Genomic DNA, 11,505 nt, shown 5'->3' with positions numbered 1-11,505 from the left:
CTGCCTGTCACTTCCGAGGGAGCAGACTGCCTCCCTCCTCTAACCTGACACCCACCCCTGTACCCGACACTACCCACCAATGTCAAGAGCAAGCTCAAGCTGCAGACTGGTGTAGTCAAGGTTTGTCAGAGGTTTGTTAGTTTGTTAAATGTTACTTGTACGCGGGACAAACCGGCATCCCTATGTATATGCTGCACATATAAGGCATGTACTGTACAGCGCTGGTGTGTCCCATAGCTCAGGGAAGGACGTGTGCCGAGTTAGCTTAGTACATGTGGGTGAGTCACTACGTGGCGGTATTCAAGTGATCCATTAATTAATAAAAAAAATATGATGTACGAGAGAGGGAGGACGTGTGTGTTTATGTTTGTGTGACATTCCCTCCACTATATATATATATATATATATATATATATATATATATATATATATATATATATATATATACTCTATTTGTGCTACTTTTGCTAAGGTGCAGTAACATACCTGGTCCCTAACAAATTAAACTGAGCAATTTCATAGTACTTTGTGTTTCTGGAGGCCCTCATTGCTATAATTGAATTAGATTACTGACATGGTAATATAATGTATGCCAAGGAGCAAATGCTGTTTATAGGTCAAATAAAGGAGAGGCTGGTTTATTTCTGTTACAGTAGTTGAAGGTGAATTGGAGCTGTCACAGAAGAACAATGTTGGCTGCCTGGAGCTGCTTCAATATTCGGGGGACACTGTACCTCAGGGATCATGCTAATAATTTGAGGTATGCAGTAGATGTAGGATATTTTTCTGATGGGAATGTGCTATATTCATGAATGTTGCAATTTATTAAAAAAGAAAAACTGAATAAATGCTGCTTTTTAAGCTCATATTTTAAAATTTGTTTTTAAAATGAGAAACCGCTTTTAAAAAGTCATTTTAATGGAGGTTTTAAAAACTCAAGAAAGCTAACGTCAGTATTTCTTGGGGTAAATTAATACATATGTCACTACAGGGTATATTTACTAAACTGCGGGTTTGAAAAAGGGGAGATGTTGCCTATAGCAACCAATTGGATTCTAGTTCTCATTTATTTAGTGCATTCTACAAAATGACAGCTAGAATCTGATTGGTTGCTATAGGCAACATCTCCACTTTTTCAAAACAGCAGTTTAGTAAATATACCCCTACATCTTTTACAAACAGACTAACATCAGATCATTTTTAAGAATTCAGTGCACTATTATCTGGTCATTCTGACGCACATTATAGACAAATCGTACTGATCCAGTCATTCAGTGGCCGGGCTGAATTACTTTATGTTTAGACAGAGCCCATATTTGCCTGTGATTTGCTGACTCAAAGGCTTATGTGCGTATCAACAGACAGAAATTTTCACCTTCATAATTTTCAATAATATGTATATAGTTAAGATTATTTTGTTAATTAAAAAATGATCAATATGTGATATGCGTGTACAGTGTCTAAACTAGTATAAAGTAATAACACTATCATTAACGATTTTGTGGGTTCAATACATATAAAGTCTACAATAAATGGGCTGGGCTCATTCTTTACAAGGGATGTTTACAAGATGTGTTACATCCATTTCACTCTGATTGCTGCTTGATCTGTAAACCAAATCAAAGTTCAATTTACCTGGCAACCAGCTGTAGGTGAATTGCCAGGAATAAGATAATGTCTAATCTAGTCAGGTTTGTTCCATTCTTTTGACTTCACAAATATGAACCTATGTATACACCTTTTATAAAAAAAAAAGGGGGTCATATTTGGTAAAACAGCAATTACTATCCACTGTGGCTTTGCTGCCGCTAAAGATCCACATCCACAGAAGACTGCATAAGGGAGGCAGTGAGGCTAATGTAGAAAACAGAGTAGTCAGGCAGGCAAAAGTTCAGCAACAGTGTAACAACAGACAATGGCATTTTCACATCAAATGCTCAGAACGAATACCTTCCTCAGGGAATGAGTGCTGAGAACAGGTGCCATAAATAGGAGGAATGCATGTGCAGATACTAATTAGGTAAATAACAATCCTACGGCATGTACAAAAAGCGAAACAGTTGCAGCAACAAACACATGACGTTATCACAAACTGACATCATGAGCACCCAAAACACGCTGCCAGGGCTTAAATACGATGCTGTGGGGTGCCCTGGCTTCCCAGGTGAGGTCAGTTAGATTTAGTTACAACCACCATGCCCCCCACCTCCAGGGTAAACGTCTTGATGGTTTGGTAGGATTTTTGCAATGAGGCACTCTTGTCAACCTGGAAGTGTGAAGGTCTCGGGCATCCTGTATTCTAGGTCGTAACCTGTCAGGATACCAAATATTTAAGTTTGGATTGAGTTCCAAGAGTGCAGTAAGAAATGATAGCCTCACCAAGACTTTGTAGGGATCAACATAGCTGGGTCGCAGCTGGACAGATGGAACATTTAATTTGAGGTTCCCTGTGGAGACCCTCACCTGGTGGGGGGGGACAGCTTTGATCTCATTAGTATATTTTTGTAGGAGCCTTTTAGAAATGTTGCCCCAGATTCCGTATTAGCTGGATTCTTAGGTCAGCTTTGTAGTGATACTAGAGCACTAGAATACATAAAAGTGTCCATAATATATCCTGGCCTTTAGTTACTATATTGTAATGTTTCTCCCTTTAGACTTCTTCAGAGACTGTCTCCCATTGTGACCTCAGCTACGAGCCGCTCCTATGCAAGTCACACAGAAGGGGTATGTAATGTAATGTAGCATTTGAAATACAGTCAAATCCCCATGTTGCATCCCCTGCTGTTAAACTTTCCTGAATTCCATATTTATTGACAGCCCCTTCCTTCTCCAGTACTTTTCAATGCACCCACTATCCAATATTTTACAACAAGATATTTTCTCAGACATAGTATTTTGTAATGTTATAGTGATGTACAGTAATTATATTTTACATTATGGCACATGTTGTGTACAGTACTGTAAAAAACTAGGGGATGGTGCCTTAATTGTGCACCCAGGGTCTGTATCCTGTTCCTAGATAATGTTGTTACCTGTTTGCACTTTTCACACTTTTTCCTTCTTAAGTCCTTTCACCAGGTTAAATAATACCAACTCCTCACAGAATTACACATACAATAATTACTGTATCAAAGCAATATATTACAGTACATATGTTATAAATATCCAACACTCACCAAATATGTAAGTATTCAAATCCAAGTATTTTACTGTTAAAACATATGTATCTTCAAATCCACATATAATCACAGAAAGCCTTACATTTACAGTTTATACATATATCTATTATAATATTTTTCACTATAAGTAATGCACAAAAGCAATATCGTAGTCTGAACAGGTGGTCATGACTGGTGTTACCTTAGTTAATTAACAATGAACACACCTTTTCTGCCACCACAAAGAATTTATTATGATATCCTTACGTTCACCAGAACCACGTATTAATGTTTCACACTTAAATCACATACATATGTACTATGAGCCTCCCTGGGCTTCGTTAGTTCACAAAGAATCACGGAGAACACACTAGATTAAAGTTATTCAATCTGAAATATGTTTCCAAGGCTTATTTATAAAAATTAATAACAAAGACATACAATATGTTGCATAAATGAGTTTCAGAAAATAAAATAGGAAATAAAAACCAGAGTCCCTACTTACAAGTTCAGGAATTGGCATGTGAGGAGTACACAATGAGAAGAATAACACATTTCAGTCATGATAGACCCCCTCAAAGAAATGAACACAGTACTACTGATACAAGGGATTTCTAAACCATTTATTGTTGGCTCTTCATCCCCCACCTTAGGAATGTTTTTTTTTATCTAAGTTAGATGGATGCCCAAAATGACACAGAGCTTTCGTTGTAAAATATGGATGTCCTGAGACCTGGCATTTCACAAAACCTGAGTTATCACCTCTGCTCGTTCGGCCTGGCTAAGTCTAACTCCTCTGCATACACAAAACTCCTTAGAGATTTTATCGGCCTTTAGGCCTGGCCACTTTCAAAAGACCATTGACACTTGTCTAGGTCAGACTCAGGTCAGTTAACCAAACACACTTTGAAAGGTTACATAAAATATTTACAGTGCTATACATAAATTCACCAGAAATTAACAATCGGTCATTGGATAAACTACATCCTGCAACTGGTTTTGGGACATTTCTTCATATTTGGTGGGAGTGCCTCCTTATTGCCTAATTTTGCGTCATGGTCATTAACCTAATTTATCATATTTTCTAGTACCTACTGTCCCTGCTGTACTACACTTAAACAAACCAATTACGTCACTTACCAAACACAGGGATAGGTTCATTGTTCACATAAGTAATGCAGCTTAACTTCTAATTGCTAGGAAATGGAAGAAGCAGGCCCCGCCAAATAGAGAGGCTTTGCTAAATTTCATTTGGTTTGTCTTTATGGAATATTTATCCAGCCTACTTAATGATAGGGTGACTGCCATCCACAAAGCTTGGACCTTTGGTTGCAACACCATGATTCCACACTCCTGGGAATCATCTGAGTACTCAATACCTTGTGCTTCCTCAATAAAGAGATTTTGTTGTTTAAAGAGATTTAAACAACAAAACAAGCCCAAGACAAAGAAATGGGGATTTCACTATAGAGATCTGCGCTGTGTGGTGTATATATGCATATACATATATATATATATATATATATATATATATATATATATATATATTTATATATATATATTGTGACACAAGCACACTTTTCTTCTCTATATAACGCCCTTTGTCACAATATATATAATTAATATTTCTCTCTAATTTGCAGGGAGATAAAGCTGTGCTTGTCACAGGATGCGATTCAGGATTTGGATTTTCGTTTGCTAAGCACCTACACAGCAAAGGGTTAACTGTATTTGCTGGATGTCTTTTCAAGGTATGAGAATATCACTTAAGGTCTGTTTATCTTGCTATGACTGTTCAAGTGATGCAGATTTGCTCAACTTTTATTTCTGAGCCAGCCCAATATATAGCAAATCATATTTAGAGGATTATAGATCTCCAACCAAAACTAAAATTAATCTTAATCTTAAAATCTAGTATCTGGTGGAGTGCAGCATGTAAACATAGAACTTGGAGTTTACTAACATGCGGTGCCCTAATCTCGCGATCCGTAGGAGTCCCCCAAGTCTTTAACGGTTCAGCTCTACTGTACGCTAATACTGATTGCTTGTTTCAGACTTATAGCAGTGGTTCATGCCTCTCCGTTGTGCACTTCCCAATACATGAATAAGTTTCATGAGAAGATTTCTGCCCGTGTATACCATAGTCTATAAAAACTATTTTCCACTCCTGTACAAGCTGGCTCTTCTGAATTATGTAGAATGAATGTGCATAGTAATCATTGCAGATAACCACCTTACAACCATAGGACAAGGGCGACACTGGTGTGAAGGAGCTGGACAGTATGAAGAGTGATAGGATGAAAACCATACAGTTGAATGTTGTGAAGCAGGAAGAGGTGGACAAGGCTGTGGAAATTATAAAAGACAATTTGAAAGAGCCTGAAAAGGGTGAGTGTAGTTATATATGCTGCATATTCCTAACGCTGCAATCCAGAAGATATTTACAACTCTTTATTTTGCGCAGCATTGAAGGACATGCCAACATTTTCTGGTTCCAGCTGGCAGCCTGGACATTGCTCTCTGAGCCCTTCTTTTGGCTTCCAGAGAACCTTTATAGATTCAAGAGTAAAGTCATTTTTATTTTTTGTCAGGTTTATGGGGTGTGGTTAACAACGCTGGAATATCTACATTTGGAGAAGTGGAGTTCACCAGCATGGAGACCTACAAGGAAGTTGCTGAAGTGAATCTGTGGGGTACTGTTCGGGTTACCAAGGCCTGTCTCCCTCTTATCCGCAGGGCTAAAGGTAACATTATCTGCTGTGGAAATGTGCTGTCAGCAACGATTACCTATTGAATGCCATAGGTGGTTGGTGAAACCATAGGAACCTTATAAAACATGATAATAAATGGATTATTTTTTTCTCCCTTAAATATTCTGTCTTTGATATATTAGGCAAAAAGAAATAGAATAGCCAAGTCACCAAGTGGGGGTAATTCAGAGTGGGACATACGCCAGTTTGCATAGCACTTCTTGTATATATACTTCTATACACACACACACACACATATATATATATATATATATATATATATATATATATATATATACACATATATACTTCTTGAGTGACATCCCTTTGCTCATGCCCAGAATGTGAACACACCCATATGCTCCTATGCAAACTTGCATGATTGTTGCACTTCTGTCCATCTGCACCTAGAGAGGCGGAACAGATAGGGGTGTGCAAACACAGGCCGAGTACACTGAAGCTATGTTTACACAAATAAGACTCATGCAGACCTGCAGAAAAACGCATGTATTCCTGTTTGGAGGCATATGCGTTGCTCCTGCTATAAGGCAAGTGCAATTACACAATGATGATGATGACTAGGCTCATATGCTGCTGATTCAGATGCGGAAGCATCCCCAGATGCATTTGGCTCTGCATATGGGCGGAAATACGCTTGTTTTCCTTCTTTTTGTTTTTTTTTATATACAAGTCATTTACTGCTGTTTTGTCTCCAAATGTGCATCAGCCCCAATGTGTATGTAGTGCACGTACATCAGGAAGCACAGGCTTGAAAAAGTGTTGGTAATTCCATTATGATAGCGATAACCTCCCTCACTTGGCCCTCCAATATTTACCAAGTCAGGAGTGAGAGAGGCACATGTAAAAATATATCAAAAAGACAAATAAATTTAAGTAAAGGTTTGGAAAGTTTGTGGGACACCAGTCGCGAACAAACTGAAGTGTACTCGTAATATAAATGTGTGTTCAGAATTATTCACATCTCAGTTACAGCTAAAGGGTGCCCTGAACACATCATACAAGGGGAACAAATACAATCTAGCATGCTAGGAAATACTGCTGTACAGTATTGTAGTATATAGACATATAGTTCAGTACAGCAGTATTAGAGCTCAGATATACTGTATATATCTAAATTATCATACAGATATGATGTAAGAGTCCCACGCCTATTTAGTTGACAAATAATGACTGTTATGTATATTTATTGTCACAGGTCGTGTTGTGAATGTTAGCAGTATGCTGGGTCGCATGGCAAACCCCGCTCGTTCCCCTTACTGTATCACTAAGTTTGGGGTGGAAGCCTTCTCTGATTGTTTGCGCTATGAGATGCATCCAATGGGCGTGAAGGTCAGTGTGATTGAACCTGGGAATTTCATCGCAGCCACCAGCTTATACAGCCCAGAAAAAATAAAAGCTATTGGAGATAGGATGTGGGCTGATTTATCTGAAACTGTGAAGAATGATTATGGAAGAAAATACTTTGATGAGAAAATTGCCAGGATGAACACATACTGCAATAGTGGGTCAACGGACACCTCGCCTGTTGTTGATGCTGTCACCCACGCTCTGACGGCTGCATCTCCGTATAGTCGTTATCACCCCATGGATTACTACTGGTGGCTCAGGATGCAAATCATGACACATATGCCTGGTGCTATATCTGATAAGATTTATATTCATTAGGGATTAGTCTCACTATAAGCAAAATAACTACAATTTACTTGCAATCTTTACTACCTTTTATAACATTGTCACAGACCAACCTGAATGCTTTGTTTTATGAAACGTCCAGTGATGGTTATAGGTCTTTCCAGTCTATCTTTATGTAGCTCTAAAATATAGTATGAATAGAAACTTCCTCCAATTCTCCATATTTTATTTTTTACTACACCTTCAAAACTTTACTAAGGTTCTAATAATACCTTAAACATGGCAATGTGCATGAAACAACAGTTTATTTATCTGAGTAAACAGGCATTCTAACATTGAAGTAAAAAGTAAGAATGTATAGTTCACCTTCTTATGTAATATATCAAAATATTCATTTTTGAATGTAGCTTTACTTAAATGTGGCAGAGCTTTTATCAGTCTACTTCGTTAGAAGGAAAAATCTACCTCGTTTATGCTGTTTGTGTGACATTCTAACCAAGACAGTAACATGTTTCTGTTTGTAAAGTATATTGCATAATGCAAGCAGCAGAACATTCCATAGCAGAATACTCAGGGAATAGCAGCAGTTGCCTTTAATTCACTTTTCATTAGACTTATTCCATAATAATCTTGAAGTACTGGTGGAATATTCACAGTTGTATATATAAATAATATCCTTGCTGCATATTCACTCAGTACCACAACCTGTACCACACTAGCTTTTTATTACAATGTTTGTTTTAACACTTAGGGCTAGATTTACTAAGCTGCGGGTTTGAAAAAGTGGGGATGTTGCCTATAGCAACCAATCAGATTCTAGCTTTCATTTATTTAGTACATTCTGCAAAATGACAGCTAGAATCTGATTGGTTGCTATAGGCAACATCCCCAATTTTTCAAACCCGCAGCTTAGTAAATCTAGCCCTTAGGGGTAAATTTATCAAGGTATGCGTTTCCAGCGGGTTTGAAAAGTGGAGATGTTGCCTATAGCAACCGATCAGATTCCAGTTATCATTTGTTTAGTACATTCTACATGATAGCTAGAATCTGATTGGTTGCTATAGGCAACATCTCCACTTTTCAAACCCGCCAGAAACTCGCAACTTGATAAATTTACCCCTTGGTATCTTTCTATAATTAATATATTAGCATTTCTGAAGTATAAACATAAGAACTGTAATCACTCTTTGTTAATTGTAACACATTTATTTTATGTGTAACCTTTAGATGACTTTATTGGTGAATGGTTTATTACTCTTACTGAAAAAACAAAACCGCCCAAATGTGTTTATGCCACGAAATTAAAATATTCTAACGGATAAAATACTGTTTTGATTGATTTACAAAAGGTTATGCAGCTGGGGTTGTGTTCAGTAAATTAAGGCAAAAAAATACTTTGTGCATCCATCCTACATAATAGTCAGCATGGTGTTACAGGTATGCCCCCTCCATGTGTTTGTGTCGGTTTCCTCCAGGTCTCAGGATTCCTCCTGCGAACTACAAAAACACTGGTAGGTTAATTGGCTTTAGCTATATAGTGCTGTGTAATATGATGGTGCTATATAATTAACTAGTAATAACAGTATTCTTTGTTTGTTCTGGCCCATAAGCTTTGGGCAATGGCCATTGAATAACTTGCATGGATTCTTTATCCGAAGATCTGGGGGTAAATGTATGAAGCTGAGAGTTTTCCGGCGGGTTTGAAAAACCAATCAGATTCTAGCTATCATTTATTTAGTACATTCTACAAAATGATAGCTAGAATCTGATTGGTTGCTATAGGCAACATCTCCACTTTTGAAACCCACCAGAAAACTCAGCTTGATACATTTACCCCATGGAATGTTCCAAACAGCAGAATGGCAGAAGTAAATAATTGCTGTTTCTCTGTCATACACAGAGATTTAATCACCAAGTGCCTTCTACAGCCACTGCGAGGAGCACTGCTAAACAAGTTAGTGAAAAGGAATGTCAGGGACAGCATCTGGAAAGTCGGGGGTCATTTATAAATGTGCTTTAGTACATTTTATACATAGTGCTCTAAATGATGAAAAATCCATGTATCCAGATAACCATAGGACCGAAGCATTCTGCATAAAAGATCTCATACCTGTATATTGCTGTTGTGATCACACCCGACCATCTGAAAAAGATGCATAGCACAGGAGGTTGGAGACTACATGGTAGATTTCTTCCAGATAAACTCTTCTGAATACATTTCTTTGGGCATTCTAGGGAAGGCTCATAAGGCCACTATAAGTGGAACACTAATTAGTGAGGGTTCAGCCCTCCGTAAGAAATCTACCCAAGAGAGTTCTAGCCTGTAAAGTCAGAGCCATTCCTTTCTCAACAAAAAGCAGAACCCCTCTGTTACTCTCAAATCAAATGATTCCCCTAAATGGGTTACTCAGCACCTTAATCTCTAAGAAGGGGACCAGTATTCTTTAAAAAATTACAGCAACGCCTATATGAGAGACTGACAAAGCCAATAACCTGAAGCAGAATAATTCTTTAAAACTGATTTCAAAGATTATGGCTAATCGAGGCCATATTGCCTATGACTTGAACATTATATCCACATATGCACATATTATGAGTCCCTACACAATTTGCACTAACCTCCCCTCTGAAGAGCTGAACATTAAAATAGACTCTTTTCTGATGTACCTCAGTGTGGATGCTGTATATTACAGTATGCTGATTTACTAATTGAACATGTTTATTTTCTGCTGAGCTCAAAACATTTCTTCTAGAATTGGAACTGTGTTGTGTTTTATTTATTCTTGTTTTATTTTTTCTTTTCTTATTGCTTTCTGTAATGTTTCTAAAAGTGTAAATAAAAATATTTGATTTTTAGAAATAAACATTTTTTTTTTTTTTAGCACCAATCATATTAAATAGCACTGAACAGAGAATAGTGATTCACTTCCGTCCCTGTCGCATTAGCGTTTACAGTCCAAATTCTCTAGATGTTCGTAAAATGAAAATTGCCAATAGCGGAATTCTGACACTGGTTGATTTACTTCACTTTAATTTCATCCTCCCCTCCTACAATTTTGCCTTCTCTTTAAGTCGCTCATTTCCTCCCAATTCACTAACCCCCTGCACTAATTTCAACTTCCTTCTCTGTCCTCTCACTGGCCTTGACCACACATTTACTTACAAAATAGAATACATCCCCCTGCTGCCCCTCCATCTTCCACATAGCTGCCCTACATTGAGCTTCTGCGCTGCCTCTCTTTGGCGGTTGAAATCCATGCTCTTCTCTCACCCCCCCTCCCCCTTGACTTGCCCCCTTCATCCCATCCCTTCTCACCTTTACCGCTCCCACCCCCTAACATCTGCCTCCACATTGCCCACTCTTCAACCTTTCCCTCTCCACTGGCCTTTTCCCCTCTTCCTTCAAATACACACTTCTCTCCCCCATTCTCAAAAAAATCCCTCTCTTGACCATACCTCACTGTTCAACTACCACCCAATTCTTCTCCTCACCTTCAAAAATACTTGAAAGGCTTTTCTATACTTACCTTGCCAACTTCATCTCTGACTAATCTCTTCAACCCTCTCCAATCCATAGAAACTGCCCTGACCAAGTCATCAATGGTTTTCTTGTTTCAAAATCAATGTCATTATCATATAAGATACCTTTGTGATGTATGTATAGTACATGCTAGTGTACTAGTCAAATTCATGGCCACCAGATAGCCTTTTTATAGGTAGCTAGCAATCAACTATCCTGCATTATTAAACTCTTGGTAGCTAGTATACTATTAGTTAATCTCCTTGGCTAATTGGGCAGCTCATATGCTGCTAATTATTTGGGAAATAGTTAAGTGTTCTTGCACTTAATGACACTGCTAACTATGTAATGCATGCCAAAATAGTGATTATATTCCACTAAAATATTATAGTGACCTACACTATGTGGTCTCGAAATTACTATA

The 11,505-nt window shown here is 37.9% G+C and overlaps 1 protein-coding gene across 2 annotated transcripts; it reads left to right on the top strand.

Moving 5' to 3' along the window:
* The first annotated feature begins 14 nt into the window (after positions 1-14).
* Positions 15-8,366, top strand: BDH1 (3-hydroxybutyrate dehydrogenase 1). 2 transcript variants are annotated; one of them, XM_075202244.1, is made up of 7 exons: positions 15-120; positions 654-760; positions 2,655-2,724; positions 4,802-4,909; positions 5,405-5,546; positions 5,750-5,902; positions 7,125-8,366. In XM_075202244.1, exons 2-7 carry the CDS (start codon positions 690-692, stop codon positions 7,592-7,594), a joined length of 1,014 nt encoding a protein of 337 aa, XP_075058345.1. In that variant the 5' UTR covers positions 15-120; positions 654-689; the 3' UTR covers positions 7,595-8,366. The 2 variants fall into 2 exon arrangements, with proteins under 2 accessions (XP_075058345.1, XP_075058346.1); XM_075202245.1 differs by having other exon boundaries at positions 34-131.
* Positions 8,367-11,505: the final 3,139 nt, after the last annotated feature.

The sequence above is a fragment of the Mixophyes fleayi genome, chromosome 3, assembly GCF_038048845.1.
Source record: "Mixophyes fleayi isolate aMixFle1 chromosome 3, aMixFle1.hap1, whole genome shotgun sequence".
Lineage (NCBI taxonomy): Eukaryota > Metazoa > Chordata > Amphibia > Anura > Limnodynastidae > Mixophyes > Mixophyes fleayi.
The sequence above is the reverse complement of the archived record's forward strand: the minus strand, read 5'-3'. Positions and strand labels throughout refer to the sequence as shown.

What these genes read in the sequence shown, in the direction of transcription:
- BDH1 (XM_075202244.1), top strand. Translation starts at nt 690, where the DNA reads ATGTTGGCTGCCTGGAGCTGCTTCAATATTCGGGGGACACTGTACCTC. An exon ending in ATGCAAGTCACACAGAAGGG is followed by an intron (nt 2,725 to 4,801) that starts GTATGTAATGTA and finishes TCTAATTTGCAG; the next exon opens with GGAGATAAAGCTGTGCTTGT. An exon ending in TTGCTGGATGTCTTTTCAAG is followed by an intron (nt 4,910 to 5,404) that starts GTATGAGAATAT and finishes TTACAACCATAG; the next exon opens with GACAAGGGCGACACTGGTGT.